This window comes from Mobula hypostoma, unplaced genomic scaffold (assembly GCF_963921235.1).
Source record: "Mobula hypostoma unplaced genomic scaffold, sMobHyp1.1 scaffold_171, whole genome shotgun sequence".
NCBI lineage: Eukaryota > Metazoa > Chordata > Chondrichthyes > Myliobatiformes > Myliobatidae > Mobula > Mobula hypostoma.
Genome location: NW_026948226.1, coordinates 21,214 through 39,969, shown reverse-complemented (window position 1 = coordinate 39,969; position 18,756 = coordinate 21,214). Strand labels below are relative to the sequence as shown.

The window sequence follows — 18,756 nt, the reverse complement described above, 5'->3', positions numbered from 1 at the left end:
CTCTCCATTCCCCTCTCACTGTCCTTCTCTCCCCCTTCCCTTCCCCACACCCTCTCCCCTTCCCATTCCCCTCTCCCTGTCCCCCTTCCCTTCCCCACACCCTCTCCCCTTCTCCCCACCCCTTCCCCTCTCCCCACCCCTTCCCCTCTCCCCACCCCTTCCCCCTCTCCCATTACCCCTCTCCCTGTCATCCTCTCCCCCTTCCCTTCCCCACACCCTAACCCCTTTCCATTCCCCTCTCCCTGTCCTCATCTCCCCCTTCCCAACACCCTCTCCCCTTTCCATTCCCCTCTCCCTGTCCCCCCCTTCCCTTCCCTACACCCTCTCCCCTTCTCCCCACCCCTTCCCCCTCTCCCATTACCCCTCTCCCTGTCATCCTCTCCCCCTTCCCTTCCATTCCCCACACCCTCACCCCTTCACATTCCCCTCTCGCTGTCCCCTTCCCTTCCCCACACCCTCTCCCCTTCCCATTCCCCTCTCCCTGTCCTCCTCTCCCCCTTCCCGACACCCTCTCCCCTTCCCATTCCCCTCTCCCTTTCCCTCCTTCCCTTCCCCACACCCTCTCCCCTTCCCATTCCCCTCTCCCTGTCCCCCTTCCCTTCCCCACACCCTCTGCCCTTCTCCCCACCCCTTCCCCTCTCCCCACCCCTTCCCCCTCTCCCATTACCCCTCTCCCTGTCATCCTCTCCCCCTTCCCTTCCCTTCCCCACACCCTCTCCCCTTCCCCCAGCACCCGTTCCCCCCTTCCTATTCCCCCTCTCCCTGTCCTCCACTCCCCCTTCCCTTCCCCACACCCTCTCCCCTCCCCCCCACCTCTTCCCCCTCTCCATTCCCCTCTCACTGTCCTTCTCTCCCCCTTCCCTTCCCCACACCCTCTCCCCTTCCCATTCCCCTCTCCCTGTCCCCCTTCCCTTCCCCACACCCTCTCCCCTTACCCCCCACCCCTTGCCCCTCTCCCATTACCCCTCTCCCTGTCCTCCTCTCCCCCTTCCCTTCCCCACACCCTCTCCCCTTCCCATTCCCCTCTCTGTCCCTCCTTCCCTTCCCCACACCCTCTCCCCTTCCCATTCCCCTCTCCCTGTCACTCCTTCCCTTCCCCACACCCTCTCCCCTTCCCATTCCCCTCTCGCTGTCCCCCTTCCCTTCCCCACACCCTCTCCCCTTCCCATTCCCCTCTCCCTGTCCCTCCTTCCCTTCCCCACACCCTCTCCCCTTCCCATTCCCCTCTCCCTGTCCCTCCTTCCCTACCCCACACCCTCTCCCCTTCCCATCTCCCTGTCCCTCCTTCCCTTCCCCACACCCTCTCCGCTTCCCATTCCCCTCTCCCTGTCCTCATCTCCCCCTTCCCAACACCCTCTCCCCTTCCCATTCCCCTCTCCCTGTCCCCCCTTCCCTTCCCTACACCCTCTCCCCTTCTCCCCACCCCTTCCCCCTCTCCCATTACCCCTCTCCCTGTCATCCTCTCCCCTTCCCTTCCATTCCCCACACCCTCTCCCCTTTCCCATTCCCCTCTCGCTGTCCCTCCTTCTCTTCCCCACACCCTCTCCCCTTGCCCACACCCTCACCCCTTCCCATTCCCCTCTCGCTGTCCCCCTTCCCTTCCCCACACCCTCTCCCCTTCCCATTCCCCTCTCCCTGTCCCTCCTTCCCTTCCCCACACCCTCTCCCCTTCCCATCCCCTCTCGCTGTCCCACCTTCCCTTCCCCACACCCTCTCCCCTTACCATTCCCCTCTCCCTGTCCCTCCTTCCCTTCCCCACACCCTCTCCCCTTACCATTCCCCTCTCCCTGTCCCTCCTTCCCTTCCCCACACCCTCTCCCCTTCCCCACACCCTCTCCCCTTCCCATCTCCCTGTCCCCCCTTCCCTTCCCCACACCCTCTCCTCTCCCTTCCTCCCCCTCCCATCCCCTCTCCCATCCCCTCTCCCTCCCTCCCCTCTCATCTTCCTCCCTCCTCTCCTCCTTTCTCTTTCCCCTCTTCCTCCCTCCTACCTCCTCTTTCACCTCTCCCTCCCGCCTCCCTCCTCTCTCCAATCTCTCCCTCCCTCCCCTCTCCCTCCCCTCTCCCTCCTCCCTCCTCCTCTCCCTCCTTCTCCTCTCCCCTGCCTCCTTCTCCTCTCCTCTCCCTTCCTCCCCTCTCCTCTCCCTCCCTCCCCTCTCCCTCCCTCCTCTTTCCCCTCTCCCGCCATCCTCTTTCCCCTCTCCCTCCCTCCTCTTTCCCCTCTCCCTTCCTCCCCTCTCCCTCCTCCTCTCCCTCCCTCCCCTCTCCCCTCTCCTTTACCTACCCTCTCCTCTTCCTCCCTCCTCTCTCCCACCCCTCTCCTCTCCCTCCCTCCCCTCTCCTCTCCCTCCCTCCTCTTTCCCCTCTCCCTCCCTCCTCTTTCCCCTCTCCCTCCCTTCCTCCCCTCTCCTCTCCCTCCCTCCCCTCTCCCTCCCTCCTCTTTCCCCTCTCCCTCCCTCCTCTTTCCCCTCTCCCTTCCTCCCCTCTCCCTCCTCCTCTCCCTCCCTCCCCTCTCCCCTCTCCTTTCCCTACCCTCTCCTCCTCCCTCCCTCCTCTCTCCCTGCCCTCTCCCCCTCCCCTCTCCTCTCCCTCCCTCCCCTCTCCCTCTCTTCCTCCCGTCCCCTCTCCCTCCCTTCATCCCCTCTCCTCTCCCTCCCTCCTCTTTTCCCTCTCCCTCCCTCCCCTCTCCTGTCGCTCCTTCCTATCTCCTCTCACCCTCCCTCCTCTCCGTCCCTCCCCTCTCCTCTCTCTCCACTCTCCTCTCCCCTGCCTCCCTCTCCCTTCCACCCCTCTCCCTTCCTCCCCTCTCCCATCCCCTCTCCCTCCCACTCCCTCCCTCCCCTCTCATCTTCCTCCCTCCTCTCTTCCCTCCTCTTTCCCCTCTCCCTCCCGCCTCCCTCCTCTCTCCAATCTCTCCCTCCCTCCCCTCTCCTCTCCCTCCCTCCTCTCCCTCCTGTCCCTCCTCTCCCCTCTCCTCTCCCTCTCATCTCCCTCTCCTCTCACCTGCATCCCTCTCCCTTCCTCCCCTCTCCCTTCCTCCCCTCTCCCATCCCCTCTCCCTCCCACTCCCTCCCTCCCCTCTCCCTCCCTCCTCTTTCCCCTCTCCCTTCCTCCCCTCTCCCTCCTCCTCTCCCTTCCTCCCCTCTCCCCTCTCCTTTACCTACCCTCTCCTCTTCCTCCCTCCTCTCTCCCTCCCCTCTCCTCTCCCTCCCTCCTCTTTCCCCTCTCCCTCCCTTCCTCCCCTCTCCTCTCCCTCCCTCCCCTCTCCTCTCCCTCCCTCCTCTTTCCCCTCTCCCTTCCTCCCCTCTCCCTCCTCCTCTCCCTCCCTCCCCTCTCCCCTCTCCTTTCCCTACCCTCTCCTCTTCCTCCCTCCTCCCTCCCTCCTCTCTCCCTGCCCTCTCTCCCTCCCTCCCCTCTCCCTCCCTTCCTCCCCTCTCCCTCCCTCCTCTTTTCCCTCTCCCTGCCTTCCCTCTCCTCTCCCTCCCCTCTCCTGTCGCTCCTTCCTATCTCCTCTCACCCTCCCTCCTCTCCATCCCTCCCCTCTCCTCTCTCTCCACTCTCCTCTCCTCCCTCCTCTCCCTCCTGTCCCTCCTCTCCTCTCCCTCTCCTCTCCCCTGCCTCCCTCTCCCTTCCTCCCCTCTCCCATCCCCTCTCCCTCCCACTCCCTCCCTCCCCTCTCATCTTCCTCCCTCCTCTCCTCCTTCCCCTTTCCCCTCTCCCTCCCTCCTCCCTCCTCTTTCCCCTCTCCCTCCCGCCTCCCTCCTCTCTCCAATCTCTCCCTCCCTCCCCTCTCCTCTCCCTCCCTCCCCTCTCCCTCCTCCTCTCCCTCCCTCTCCTCTCCCCTGCCTCCCTCTCCTCTCCCTCCCTTCCTCCCCTCTCCTCTCCCTCCCTCCCCTCTCCCTCCTCCTCTCCCTCCCTCTCCTCTCCCCTGCCTCCCTCTCCTCTCCCTCCCTTCCTCCCCTCTCCTCTCCCTCCCTCCCCTCTCCCTCCCTCCTCTTTCCCCTCTCCCTTCCTCCCCTCTCCCTCCTCCTCTCCCTTCCTCCCCTCTCCCCTCTCCTTTACCTACCCTCTCCTCTTCCTCCCTCCTCTCTCCCCTCTCCTCTCCCTCCCTCCTCTTTCCCCTCTCCCTCCCTTCCTCCCCTCTCCTCTCCCTCCCTCTCCTCTCCCTCCCTCCCCTCTCCCTCCCTCCTCTTTCCCCTCTCCCTTCCTCCCCTCTCCCTCCTCCTCTCCCTCCCTCCCCTCTCCCCTCTCCTTTCCCTACCCTCTCCTCTTCCTCCCTCCTCTCTCCCTGCCCTCTCTCCCTTCCCTCTCCTCTCCCTCCCCTCTCCTCTCCCTCCCTCCCCTCTCCCTCCCTTCCTCCCCTCCCCTCTCCCTCCCTCCTCTTTTCCCTCTCCCTGCCTTCCCTCTCCTCTCCCTCCCTCCCCTCTCCTGTCGCTCCCTCCTATCTCCTCTCACCCTCCCTCCTCTCCATCTCTCCCATCTCCTCTCTCTCCACTCTCCTCTCCTCCCTCCTCTCCCTCCTGTCTCTCATCTCCCTCTCCTCTCCCCTGCCTCCCTCTCCCTTCCTCCCCTCTCCCATCCCCTCTCCCTCCCACTCCCTCCCTCCCCTCTCATCTTCCTCCCTCCTCTCCTCCTTCCCCTTTCCCCTCTCCCTCCCTCCTCCCTCCTCTCTCCAATCTCTCCCTCCCTCCCCTCTCCTGTCGCTCCCTCCTATCTCCTCTCACCCTCCCTCCTCTCCATCTCTCCCATCTCCTCTCTCTCCACTCTCCTCTCCTCCCTCCTCTCCCTCCTGTCTCTCATCTCCCTCTCCTCTCCCCTGCCTCCCTCTCCCTTCCTCCCCTCTCCCATCCCCTCTCCCTCCCACTCCCTCCCTCCCCTCTCATCTTCCTCCCTCCTCTCCTCCCTCCTCTTTCCCCTCTCCTTCCCGCCTCCCTCCTCTCTCCAATCTCTCCCTCCCTCCCCTCTCCTCTCCCTCCCTCCTCTCCCTCCTGTCCCTCCTCTCCCCTCTCCTCTCCCTCTCATCTCCCTCTCCTCTCACCTGCATCCCTCTCCCTTCCTCCCCTCTCCCTTCCTCCCCTCTCCCATCCCCTCTCCCTCCCACTCCCTCCCTCCCCTCTCATCTTCCTCCCTCCTCTCCTCCCTCCTCTTTCCCCTCTCCCTCCCGCCTCCCTCTTCTCTCCAATCTCTCCCTCCCTCCCCTCTCCCTCCCCTCTCCCTCCCCTCTCCCTCCTCCTCTCCCTCCTTCTCCTCTCCCCTGCCTCCCTCTCCTCTCCTCTCCCTTCCTCCCCTCTCCCCTCATCTCCCTCCCTCCCCTCTCTCTCTCCCTCTCCTGCCCCTCCCTGCCCTCTTCTCTCTTTCCATCCTCCCTCCCGCTCCCTCTCCTCCCTTCTCCTTCCCCTGTCCTCCTACTCCCTCCCTTCCCCCTCCCCTCCCTCCCTTCACCCCTCCTCTCCCTCCCCTCTCCTCTCCCTACCCTCTCCTCTCCCTCCTCTCTCCCGCCCCCTCGCCCCCGTACCCTGCAACCACGGACACGTCTCACTCCACTTCTCCCGTCCCCCCCCCCAGCTGTCGATCGAAGACACGACCTCCATCCTCCCATCCCTCAAGCAGAACTCAAACGCCTACGGGATCGGAGCTCTGGCCAAATCCTCGCTCTCAGGTACTCCGGGGGCGATGGGGACGGGAGACTCCCCAGGGAGTGGGGGGGGAGAGGGTGACGGGGGGTGTGTCTGTGCACTGTGGGGGAGGGGATTCAGAGGGTGGGGGGAGAGGGTGATGGGGGAGTGTCTGTGGACTGTGGGGGAGGGGATTCGGAGGGTGGGGGGAGAGGGTGTCAGGGGAGTGTCTGTGGACTGTGGGGGAGGAGATTCGGAGGCTGGGGGGAGAGGGTGTCAGGGGAGTGTCTGTGGACTGTAGGGGAGGGGATTCAGAGGGTGGGGGAGGCGAGAGGGTGACGGGGGAGTGTCTGTGGACTGTGGGGGAGGGGATTCGGAGGGTGGGGGAGATAGGGTGACGGGGGAGTGTCTGTGCACTGTGGGGGAGGGAATTCGGAGGGTGGGGGAGGGGGAGAGGGTGACGGGGGGGAGTGTCTGTGGTCTGTGGGGGAGAGGATTCGGAGGGTGGGGGAGGGGAGAGGGTGACGGGGGGGGAGTGTCTGTGGACTGTGGGGGAGAGGATTCGGAGGGTGGGGGAGGGGAGAGGGTGACGGGGGGAGTGTCTGTGGACTGTGAGTGAGGGGATTCGGAGGGTGGGGGAGGGGGAGAGGGTGACGGGGGAGTGTCTGTGGACTGTGGGGGAGGGGATTCGGAGGGTGGGGGAGGGGAGAGGGTGACGGGGGGAGTGTCTGTGGACTGTGGGGGAGGGGATTCGGAGGGTGGGGAGAGGGTGACGGGGGAGTGTCTGTGGACTGTGGGGCAGGGGATTCGGAGGGTGGGGGAGAGAGGGTGACGGGGGTGTGTCTGTGCACTGTGGGGGAGGGGATTCAGAGGGTGGGGGGAGAGGGTGATGGGGGAGTGTCTGTGGACTGTGGGGGAGGGGATTCGGAGGGTGGGGGAGAGAGGGTGACGGGGGGAGTGTCTGTGGACTGTGGGGGAGGGGATTCGGAGGGTGGGGGAGAGAGGGTGACGGGGGAGTGTCTGTGGGCTGTGGGGGAGGGAATTCAGAGGGTGGGGGAGAGGGTGACGGGGGAGTGTCTGTGGACTGTGGGGGAGGGGATTCGGAGGGTGGGGGGAGAGGGTGACGGGGGAGTGTCTGTGGACTCTGGGGGAGGGGATTCGGAGGGTGGGGGAGAGAGCGTGACGGGGGGAGTGTCTGTGGACTGTGGGGGAGGGGATTCGGAGGGTGGGGGGAGAGGGTGACGGGGGAGTGTCTGTGGACTGTGGGGGAGGGGATTCGGAGGGTGGGGGGAGAGGGTGACGGGGGAGTGTCTGTGGACTGTGGGGGAGGGGATTCGGAGGGTGGGGGGAGAGGGTGATTGGGGAGTGTCTGTGGACTGTGGGGGAGGGGATTCGGAGGGTGGGGGGAGAGGGTGACGGGGGAGTGTCTGTGGACTGTGGGGGAGGGGATTCGGAGGGTGGGGGGAGAGGGTGACGGGGGAGTGTCTGTGGTCTGTGGGGGAGGGGATTCGGAGGGTGGGGGGAGTGTCTGTGGACTGTGGGGGAGGGGATTAGGAGGGTGGGGGAGGGGAGAGGATGACGGGGGAGTGTCTGTGGACTGTGGGGGAGGGGATTCAGAGGGTGGGGGAGAGGGTGACGGGGGAGTGTCTGTGGACTGTGGGGGAGGGGATTCGGAGGGTGGGGGAGTGTCTGTGGACTGTGGGGGAGGGGATTCGGAGGGTGGGGGAGAGAGGGTGACGGAGGGAGTGTCTGTGGACTGTGGGGGAGGGGATTCGGAGGGTGGGGGAGGGGAGAGGGTGACGGGGGAGTGTCTGTGGACTGTGGGGGAGGGGATTCGGAGGGTGGGGAGAGGGTGACGGGGGAGTGTCTGTGGAATGTGGGGGAGGGAATTCGGAGGGTGGGGGAGGGGGAGAGGGTGACGGGGGGAGTGTCTGTGGTCTGTGGGGGAGGGGATTCGGAGGGTGGGGGAGGGGAGAGGGTGACGGGGGAGTGTCTGTGGACTGTGGGGGAGGGGATTCGGAGGGTGGGGAGAGGGTGACGGGGGAGTGTCTGTGGACTGTGGGGGAGGGGATTCGGAGGGTGGGGGGAGAGAGGGTCACGGGGGTGTGTCTGTGCACTGTGGGGGAGGGGATTCAGAGGGTGGGGGGAGAGGGTGATGGGGGAGTGTCTGTGGACTGTGGGGGAGGGGATTCGGAGGGTGGGGGAGACAGGGTGACGGGGGGAGTGTCTGTGGACTGTGGGGGAGGGGATTCGGAGGGTGGGGGAGAGAGGGTGACGGGGGAGTGTCTGTGGGCTGTGGGGGAGGGGATTCAGAGGGTGGGGGAGAGGGTGACGGGGGAGTGTCTGTGGACTGTGGGGGAGGGGATTCGGAGGGTGGGGGGAGAGGGTGACGGGGGAGTGTCTGTGGACTCTGGGGGAGGGGATTCGGAGGGTGGGGGAGAGAGCGTGACGGGGGGAGTGTCTGTGGACTGTGGGGGAGGGGATTCGGAGGGTGGGGGGAGAGGGTGACGGGGGAGTGTCTGTGGACTGTGGGGGAGGGGATTCGGAGGGTGGGGGGAGAGGGTGACGGGGGAGTGTCTGTGGACTGTGGGGGAGGGGATTCGGAGGGTGGGGGGAGAGGGTGATTGGGGAGTGTCTGTGGACTGTGGGGGAGGGGATTCGGAGGGTGGGGGGAGAGGGTGACGGGGGAGTGTCTGTGGACTGTGGGGGAGGGGATTCGGAGGGTGGGGGGAGAGGGTGACGGGGGAGTGTCTGTGGTCTGTGGGGGAGGGGATTCGGAGGGTGGGGGGAGTGTCTGTGGACTGTGGGGGAGGGGATTAGGAGGGTGGGGGAGGGGAGAGGATGACGGGGGAGTGTCTGTGGACTGTGGGGGAGGGGATTCAGAGGGTGGGGGAGAGGGTGACGGGGGAGTGTCTGTGGACTGTGGGGGAGGGGATTCGGAGGGTGGGGAGAGGGTGACGGGGGGAGTGTCTGTGGAATGTGGGGGAGGGAATTCGGAGGGTGGGGGAGGGGGAGAGGGTGACGGGGGGAGTGTCTGTGGTCTGTGGGGGAGGGGATTCGGAGGGTGGGGGAGGGGAGAGGGTGACGGGGGAGTGTCTGTGGACTGTGGGGGAGGGGATTCGGAGGGTGGGGAGAGGGTGACGGGGGAGTGTCTGTGGACTGTGGGGGAGGGGATTCGGAGGGTGGGGGAGAGAGGGTGACGGGGGTGTGTCTGTGCACTGTGGGGGAGGGGATTCAGAGGGTGGGGGGAGAGGGTGATGGGGGAGTGTCTGTGGACTGTGGGGGAGGGGATTCGGAGGGTGGGGGAGAGAGGGTGACGGGGGGAGTGTCTGTGGACTGTGGGGGAGGGGATTAGGAGGGTGGGGGAGAGAGGGTGACGGGGGAGTGTCTGTGGACTGTGGGGGAGGGGATTCAGAGGGTGGGGGAGAGGGTGACGGGGGAGTGTCTGTGGACTGTGGGGGAGGGGATTCGGAGGGTGGGGGGAGAGGGTGACAGGGGAGTGTCTGTGGACTGTGGGGGAGGGGATTCGGAGGGTGGGGGAGAGAGGGTGACGGGGATGTGTCTGTGCACTGTGGGGGAGGGGATTCAGAGGGTGGGGGGAGAGGGTGATGAGGGAGTGTCTGTGGACTGTGGGGGAGGGGATTCGGAGGGTGGGGGGAGAGGGTGATTGGGGAGTGTCTGTGGACTGTGGGGGAGGGGATTCGGAGGGTGGGGGAGAGGGTGACGGGGGAGTGTCTGTGGACTGTGGGGGAGGGGATTCGGAGGGTGGAGGGAGAGAGGGTGACGGGGAGTGTCTGTGGTCTGTGGGGGAGGGGATTCGGAGGGTGGGGGGAGTGTCTGTGGACTGTGGGGGAGGGGAGTAGGAGGGTGGGGGAGGGGAGAGGATGACGGGGGAGTGTCTGTGGACTGTGGGGGAGGGGATTCAGAGGGTGGGGGAGAGGGTGACGGGGGAGTGTCTGTGGACTGTGGGGGAGGGGATTCGGAGGGTGGGGGAGTGTCTGTGGACTGTGGGGGAGGGGATTCGGAGGGTGGGGAGAGAGGGTGACGGAGGGAGTGTCTGTGGACTGTGGGGGAGGGGATTAGGAGGGTGGGGGAGGGGAGAGGATGACGGGGGAGTGTCTGTGGACTGTGGGGGAGGGCATTCGGAGGGTGGGGGGAGAGGGTGATTGGGGAGTGTCTGTGGACTGTGGGGGAGGGGATTCAGAGGGTGGGGGAGAGGGTGACGGGGGAGTGTCTGTGGACTGTGGGGGAGGGGTTTCGGAGGGTGGGGGAGGGAGAGAGGGTGACGGGGGAGTGTCTGTGGACTGTGGGGGAGGGGATTCGGAGGGTGGGGGGAGAGAGGGTGACGGGGAGTGTCTGTGGTCTGTGGGGGAGGGGATTTGGAGGGTGGGGGGAGTGCCTGTGGACTGTGGGGAGGGGATTAGGAGGGTGGGGGAGGGGAGAGGATGACGGGGGAGTGTCTGTGGACTGTGGGGGAGGGGATTCAGAGGGTGGGGGAGAGGGTGACGGGGGAGTGTCTGTGGACTGTGGGGGAGGGGATTCGGAGGGTGGGGGGAGAGGGTGACGGGGGAGTGTCTGTGGACTGTGGGGGAGGGGATTTGGAGGGTGGGGGAGAGAGGGTGACGGAGGGAGTGTCTGTGGACTGTGGGGGAGGGGATTCGGAGGGTGGGGGGAGAGGGTGACGGGGATGTGTCTGTGCACTGTGGGGGAGGGGATTCAGAGGGTGGGGGAGAGGGTGATGAGGGAGTGTCTGTGGACTGTGGGGGAGGGGATTCGGAGGGTGGGGGAGAGGGTGATGGGGGAGTGTCTGTGGACTGTGGGGGAGGGGATTCGGAGGGTGGGGGGAGAGGGTGATTGGGGAGTGTCTGTGGACTGTGGGGGAGGGGATTCGGAGGGTGGGGAGAGGGTGACGGGGGAGTGTCTGTGGACTGTGGGGGAGGGGATTCGGAGGGTGGGGGGAGAGGGTGATGGGGGAGTGTCTGTGGACTGTGGGGGAGGGGATTCGGAGGGTGGGGGAGAGAGGGTGATGGGGGAGTGTCTGTGGACTGTGGGGGAGGGGATTCGGAGGGTGGGGGGAGAGGGTGACGGGGGAGTGTGGACTGTGGGGGAGGGGATTCGGAGGGTGGGGGGAGAGAGAGTGACGGGGAGTGTCTGAACTGTGGGGGAGGGGATTCAGAGGGTGTCGGGGAGGGGATTCGGAGGGTGGGGGGAGAGGGTGACGGGGGGAGTGTCTGTGGACTGTGGGGGAGGGGATTTGGAGGGTGGGGAAGAGAGGGTGACGGGGGGGAGTGTCTGAACTGTCGGGGAGGGGATTCAGAGGGTGGGGGGAGAGGGTGTCTGGGGAGGGGATTCGGAGGGTGGGGGGAGAGGGTGACGGGGGGAGTGTCTGTGGACTGTGGGGGAGGGGATTTGGAGGGTGGGGAGAGAGGGTGACGGGGGGAGTGTCTGTGGTCTGTGGGGGAGGGGATTCGTAGGGTGGGGAGAGAGGGTGACGGGGAGTGTCTGTGGTCTGTGGGGGTGGGGATTCGGAGGGTGGGGGGAGTGTCTGTGGACTGTGGGGGAGGGGATTCGGAGGGTGGGGGAGGGAGAGAGGGTGACAGGGATGTGTCCGTGGACTGTGGGGGAGGGGATTCGGAGGGTGGGGGAGAGAGGGTGACGGGGGAGTGTCTGTGGGCTGTGGGGGAGGGGATTCGGAGGGTGGGGGAGAGAGGGTGACGGGGGGAGTGTCTGTGGACTGTGGGGGAGGGGATTCGGAGGGTGGGGGAGGGAGAGAGGGTGACGGGGGAGTGTCTGTGGACTGTGGGGGAGGGGATTCAGAGGGTGGGGGAGGCGAGAGGGTGACGGGGGGAGTGTCTGTGGACTGTGGGGGAGGGGATTCGGAGGGTGGGGGAGAGAGGGTGACGGGGGAGTGTCTGTTGACTGTGGGGGAGGGGATTCGGAGGGTGGGGGAGAGAGGGTGACGGGGGAGTGTCTGTGGACTGTGGGGGAGGGGATTCGGAGGGTGGGGGGAGAGGGTGACGGGGGAGTGTCTGTGGACTGTGGGGGAGGGGATTCGGAGGGTGGGGGAGAGAGGGTGACGGGGGAGTGTCTGTGCACTGTGGGGAGGGGATTCAGAGGGTGGGGGGAGAGGGTGACGGGGGAGTGTCTGTGGACTGTGGGGGAGGGGATTCGGAGGGTGGGGGAGAGAGGGTGACGGGGGAGTGTCTGTGCACTGTGGGGAGGGGATTCAGAGGGTGGGGGGAGAGGGTGACGGGGGAGTGTCTGTGGACTGTGGGGGAGGGGATTCGGAGGGTGGGGGGAGAGGGTGACGGGGGGAGTGTCTGTGGACTGTGGGGGAGGTGATTCAGAGGGTGGGGAAGAGAGAGTGACGGGGGGAGTGTCTGTGGACTGTGGGGGAGGGGATTCGGAGGGTGGGGGAGAGAGGGTGACGGGGGGAGTGTCTGAACTGTGGGGGAGGGGATTCAGAGGGTGGGGGGAGAGGGTGACGGGGGGAGTGTCTGAACTGTGGGGGAGGGAATTCGGAGGGTGGGGGAGAGGGTGACGGGGGAGTGTCTGTGGACTGTGGGGGAGGGGATTCGGAGGGTGGGGGAGGGGAGAGGGTGACGGGGGGGGAGTGTCTGTGGACTGTGGGGGAGGGGATTCGGAGGGTGGGGGAGAGAGGGTGACGGGGGAGTGTCTGTGGACTGTGGGGGAGGGGATTCGGAGGGTGGGGGAGAGAGGGTGACGGATGGAGTGTCTGTGGACTGTGGGGGAGGGGATTCAGAGGGTGGGGGGAGAGGGTGACGGGGGAGTGTCTGTGGACTGTGGGGGAGGGGATTTGGAGGGTGGGGAGAGAGGGTGACGGGGGGAGTGTCTGTGGTCTGTGGGGGAGGGGATTCGTAGGGTGGGGAGAGAGGGTGACGGGGAGTGTCTGTGGTCTGTGGGGGAGGGGATTTGGAGGGTGGGGGGAGTATCTGTGGACTGTGGGGGAGGGGATTAGGAGGGTGGGGGAGGGGAGAGGGTGACGGGGGGAGGTGTCTGTGGACTGTGGGGGAGGGGATTCGGAGGGTGGGGGAGGGAGAGAGGGTGACGGGGGAGTGTCTGTGGACTGTGGGGGAGGGGATTCAGAGGGTGGGGGAGGCGAGAGGGTGACGGGGATGTATCTGTGGACTGTGGGGGAGGGGATTAGGAGGGTGGGGGAGGGGAGAGGGTGACGGGGGAGGTGTCTGTGGACTGTGGGGGAGGGGATTCGGAGGGTGGGGGAGGGGAGAGGATGACGGGGGAGTGTCTGTGGGCTGTGGGGGAGGGGATTCGGAGGGTGGGGGAGGGGGAGAGGGTGACGGGGGAGTGTCTGTGGACTGTGGGGGAGGGGATTCGGAGGGTGGAGGGAGAGAGGGTGACGGGGGAGTGTCTGTGGACTGTGGGGGAGGGGATTCAGAGGGTGGGGGAGAGAGGGTGACGGGGGAGTGTCTGTGGACTGTGGGGGAGGGGATTCGGAGGGTGGTGGAGGAGGGTGACGGGGAGTGTCTGTGGACCGTGGGGGAGGAGATTCAGAGGGTGGGGGGAGAGGGTGATGGGGGAGTGTCTGTGGACTGTGGGGGAGGGGATTTGGAGGGTGGGGAGAGAGGGTGATGGGGGGAGTGTCTGTGGACTGTGGGGGAGGGGATTTGGAGGGTGGGGAGAGAGGGTGACGGGGAGTGTCTGTGGACTGTGTGGGAGGGGATTTGGTGGGTGCAGGGAGAAAGGGTGACGGGGGAGTGTCTGTGGACTGTGGGGGAGGGGATTCAGAGGGTGGGGGAGAGAGGGTGACGGGGGAGTGTCTGTGGACTGTGGGGGAGGGGATTCGGAGGGTGGGGGAGAGGGTGACGGGGGAGTGTCAGTGGTCTGTGGGGGAGGGGATTCAGAGGGTGGTGGAGGAGGGTGACGGGGAGTGTCTGTGGACCGTGGGGGAGGAGATTCGGAGGGTGGAGGAGAGTGAGTGACGGGGGAGTGTCTGTGGACTGTGGGGGAGGGGATTCGGAGGGTGGGGGAGAGGGTGACGGGGGAGTGTCAGTGGTCTGTGGGGGAGGGGATTCAGAGGGTGGTGGAGGAGGGTGACGGGGAGTGTCTGTGGACCGTGGGGGAGGAGATTCGGAGGGTGGAGGAGAGTGAGTGACGGGGGAGTGTCTGTGGACTGTGGGGGAGGGGATTCGGAGGGTGGGGGAGAGGGTGACGGGGGAGTGTCTGTGGACTGTGGGGGAGGGGATTCGTGGGTGGTGAGAGGGTGGGACACGGGGTTTTGTGTCCGTGGGACACGGGACAATGTGTCGAAGAGACCGCAGTCCGGTTCCATCTCAGCTCTCTCGTTTGCCTCCATCCCGCCCCGCGCACACACAACGCAGTTCGCCTGCAGACGGGCCTCTCGAAGTCGGTGAAGGACCGCATCACGAAGCCGACCGCCATGGGCTCGGGGCGCGTGGCACACATGATCGAGTGGCAGGGCTGGAGCAAGCAGCCGGCCGCCGGCAACAGTCTCCATGCCGAGCCGCCGATCGACGCGGACACCTACTCCGACCTCAGTGACGGGGAGAAGGAGGCGCGGTTCGCAGCAGGTAGGTATTCCCGACACCCCCCACGTCCGCGCGACCCTTCCCACGCTCGGACAAGGTGGAACTCCCCCCACACCCTCCCGCAGTCAGACATGGAGTGAATCTCCCTCCACACCGTCCCATCACACACTCCCGGGGTCAGACACAGAGTGAATCTCCCTCCCCACCGTCCCCCCACTCTCTCCCGCAGTCAGACACAGAGTGAATCTCCCTCCGCACCGTCCCATCACACACCCCCGGGGTCAGACACAGAGTGAATCTCCCTACACACCGTCCCATCACACACCCCCGGGGTCAGACACAGAGTGAATCTCCCTACACACCGTCCCATCACACACCCCCGGGGTCAGACACAGAGTGAATCTCCCTCCACACCGTCCCATCACACACTCTCAGGGTCAGTCACAGAGTGAATCTCCCTCCGCACCGTCCCATCACACACTCCCGGGGTCAGACACAGAGTGAATCTCCCTCCGCACCGTCCCATCACACACTCCCGGGGTCAGACACACAGAGTGAATCTCCCTCCCCACCGTCCCATCACACACTCCCGGGGTCAGACACACAGAGTGAATCTCCCTCCCCACCGTCCCATCACACACTCCCGGGGTCAGACACAGAGTGAATCTCCCTCCACACCGTCCCATCACACACTCCCGGGGTCAGACACAGAGTGAATCTCCCTCCGCACCGTCCCATCACACACTCCCGGGGTCAGACACAGAGTGAATCTCCCTCCGCACCGTCCCATCACACACTCCCGGGGTCAGACACAGAGTGAATATCCCTCCGCACCGTCCCATCACACACTCCCGGGGTCAGACACTGAGTGAATCTCCCTCCACACCGTCCCATCACACACTCCCGGGGTCAGACACAGAGTGAATCTCCCTCCACACCGTCCCATCACACACTCCCGGGGTCAGACACAGAGTGAATCTCCCTCCACACCGTCCCATCACACACTCCCGGGGTCAGACACAGAGTGAATCTCCCTCCGCACCGTCCCATCACACACTCCCGGGGTCAGACACAGTGTGAATCTCCCTCCACACCGTCCCATCACACACTCCCGGGGTCAGACACAGAGTGAACCTCCCTCCACACGGTCCCATCACACACTCCCGGGGTCAGACACAGAGTGAATCTCCCTCCGCACCGTCCCATCACACACTCCCGGGGTCAGACACAGTGTGAATCTCCCTCCGCACCGTCCCATCACACACTCCCGGGGTCAGACACAGTGTGAATCTCCCTCCGCACCGTCCCATCACACACTCCCGGGGTCAGACACAGAGTGAATCTCCCTCCACACCGTCCCATCACACACTCCCGGGGTCAGACACAGAGTGAATCTCCCTCCGCACCGTCCCATCACACACTCCCGGGGTCAGACTCAGAGTGAATCTCCCTCCACACCGTCCCATCACACACCCCCGGGGTCAGACACAGAGTGAATCTCCCTACACACCGTCCCATTACACCATCCCGGGGTCAGACACAGACTGAATCTCCCTCCACACCGTCCCATCACACACTCTCAGGGTCAGTCACAGAGTGAATCTCCCTCCGCACCGTCCCATCACACACTCCCGGGGTCAGACACAGAGTGAATCTCCCTCCGCACCGTCCCATCACACACTCCCGGGGTCAGACACACAGAGTGAATCTCCCTCCCCACCGTCCCATCACACACTCCCGGGGTCAGACACACAGAGTGAATCTCCCTCCCCACCGTCCCATCACACACTCCCGGGGTCAGACACAGAGTGAATCTCCCTCCACACCGTCCCATCACACACTCCCGGGGTCAGACACAGAGTGAATCTCCCTCCGCACCGTCCCATCACACACTCCCGGGGTCAGACACAGAGTGAATCTCCCTCCGCACCGTCCCATCACACACTCCCGGGGTCAGACACAGAGTGAATATCCCTCCGCACCGTCCCATCACACACTCCCGGGGTCAGACACTGAGTGAATCTCCCTCCACACCGTCCCATCACACACTCCCGGGGTCAGACACAGAGTGAATCTCCCTCCACACCGTCCCATCACACACTCCCGGGGTCAGACACAGAGTGAATCTCCCTCCACACCGTCCCATCACACACTCCCGGGGTCAGACACAGAGTGAATCTCCCTCCGCACCGTCCCATCACACACTCCCGGGGTCAGACACAGTGTGAATCTCCCTCCACACCGTCCCATCACACACTCCCGGGGTCAGACACAGAGTGAACCTCCCTCCACACCGTCCCATCACACACTCTCAGGGTCAGTCACAGAGTGAATCTCCCTCCGCACCGTCCCATCACACACTCCCGGGGTGAGACACAGAGTGAATCTCCCTCCGCACCGTCCCATCACACACTCCCGGGGTCAGACACAGAGTGAATCTCCCTCCGCACCGTCCCATCACACACTCCCGGGGTCGGACACAGAATGAATCTCCCTCCGTACCGTCCCATCACACACTCCCGGGGTCAGACACACAGAGAGAATATCACTCCGCACCGTCCCATCACACACTCCCGGGGTGAGACACAGAGTGAATCTCCCTCCGCACCGTCCCATCACACACTCCCGGGGTCAGACACAGAGTGAATCTCCCTCCGCACCGTCCCATCACACACTCCCGGGGTCAGACACAGTGTGAATCTCCCTCCACTCTTCCAGGGGTGATGAAGCAGTTTGCCATCTCTGAGGCCACATTGATGGCCTGGTCCTCGATGGACGGAGAGGAGATCAGTAATATCTCCAGTCCCTGCGACGGCGGCCGGTCGGAAGGGAACCTGGACAATGGCGATCCTCAAGGTACTGACACCCCCCCCCCATCTGCTCTCTGAGCTTGTATCCCACCCTCACACTCTCCCCCCTTCTGTCTCCCATACTCCTTAACCCTCTCCCACACTCTCACTTCTGTCTCCAATTCCCCCCCATCTCTATTCCTCCCACACCTCTCCTTCTCCGTTCCCTCCCACACTCACTCTATCCTTCTCTCTCCCCCACACTCACTCCATCTCTCTCACCCTCCTTTCTCCCTCCATCTCTCACTCCTTCCCGCCCTAACTCCCATCTCTCTCTGAACCCCACACCCTCTCCATCTATCTCCCTCCCACGCTCCCTCCCTCCCAAACTCTCTTCCCTCCCACACTCTCTCCATCACACCCACACTTTCTGCATTTCTCCCCCCCCCACTCTCTCTCTCCCTCCCACACTCTCTCCATGTCCCTCTCCGCTGCTCTCTGTTCCTCTCTCTCTCCCACTCAGGCCTTTTAACATCGGGAATGTTTCTATGAGGTCTCCCCTCATTCTTCTAAACTCCAAGGAATACAGTCCAAGAGCGGACAAACGTTCCTCATATGTTAACCCTCTCATTCCCCGGAATCATTCTAGTGAATCTTCTCTGTACCCTCTCCAACGTCAGCACATCCTTTCTAAAATAAGGAGCCCAAAACTGCCCACAGTACTCCAAGTGAGGTCTCACCAGCGCCTTATAGAGCCTCAACATCACATCCCTGCTCCTATACTCTACTCCTCTAGAAATGAATGCCAACATTGCATTCGCCTTCTTCACTACTGTCTCAACCTGGAGGGTATCCTGCACAAGGACTCCTAAGTCCCTTTGCATCTCTGCATTTTGAATTCTCTCCCCATCTGAATAATAGTCTGCCAGTTTATTTCTTCTGCCAAAGTGCATGACCATACACTTTCCAACATTGTATTTCATTTGCCACTTCTTTACCCATTCCCCTAAGTCTCTCTGCAGGCTCTCTGTTTCCTCAATGCTACCCACTCCTCCACCTATCTTTGCATCATCAGCAAACTTAGCCACAAATCCATTAATCCCATCGTCCAAATCATTGACATACATGGTAAAAAGCAGCAGTCCCAACACGGACCCCTGTGGAACTCCACTGGTAACCAGCAGCCGGCCAGAATAGGATCCCTTTATTCCCACTCTCTGTTTTCTGCCGACCAGCCAATGCTCCACCCACGCTGGTACCTTCCCTGTAATTCCACGGGCTCTTACCTTGTTAAGCATCCTCATGTGGGGCACCTTGTCAAAGGCCTTCTGAAAATCCAAGTACATCACATCTACTGCATCTGCTTTGTCTACCCTGCTTGTAATTTCCTCAAAGAATTGCAGTAGGTTTGTCAGGCAGGATTTTCCTTTCAGGAAACCATGCTGGCTTGGGCCCATCTTGTCATGTGCCTCCATAATCTCATCCCTAACAATCGATTCCAACAACTTCCCAACCACTGATGTCAGGCTAACAGGTCTAGAGTTTCCTGTCTGTTGCCTCCTACCCATCTTAAATAGCAGAGTAACATTTGCAATTTTACAGTCATCTGGTACAATGCCAGAATCTATCGATTCTTGAAATATCGTTGTTAATGCCTCCACAATCTCTCCAGCTACTTCCTTCAGAACCCGAGGGTGCATTCCATCAGGTCCAGGAGATTTATCCACCCTCAGACCATTAAACTTCCTGAGCACCTTCTCAGTCGTAATTTTCACGGCACAAACTTCACTTCCCTGACACTCTTGAAAGTCCGGTATACTGCAG

At 63.7% G+C, this 18,756-nt stretch overlaps 1 protein-coding gene across 1 annotated transcript in view; it reads left to right on the top strand.

Annotated features, from left to right (window-relative positions):
• Positions 1 to 18,756, top strand: part of LOC134342025 (protein FAM131B-like) — a 58,663-nt gene that overhangs the window by 21,511 nt on the left and 18,396 nt on the right. The window contains exons 4-6 of the mRNA XM_063039960.1: positions 5,566 to 5,659; positions 13,976 to 14,185; positions 16,862 to 16,999. Coding sequence (XP_062896030.1) covers positions 5,566 to 5,659; positions 13,976 to 14,185; positions 16,862 to 16,999 — 442 coding nt within the window. The remainder of the gene's footprint in view (positions 1 to 5,565; positions 5,660 to 13,975; positions 14,186 to 16,861; positions 17,000 to 18,756) is intronic.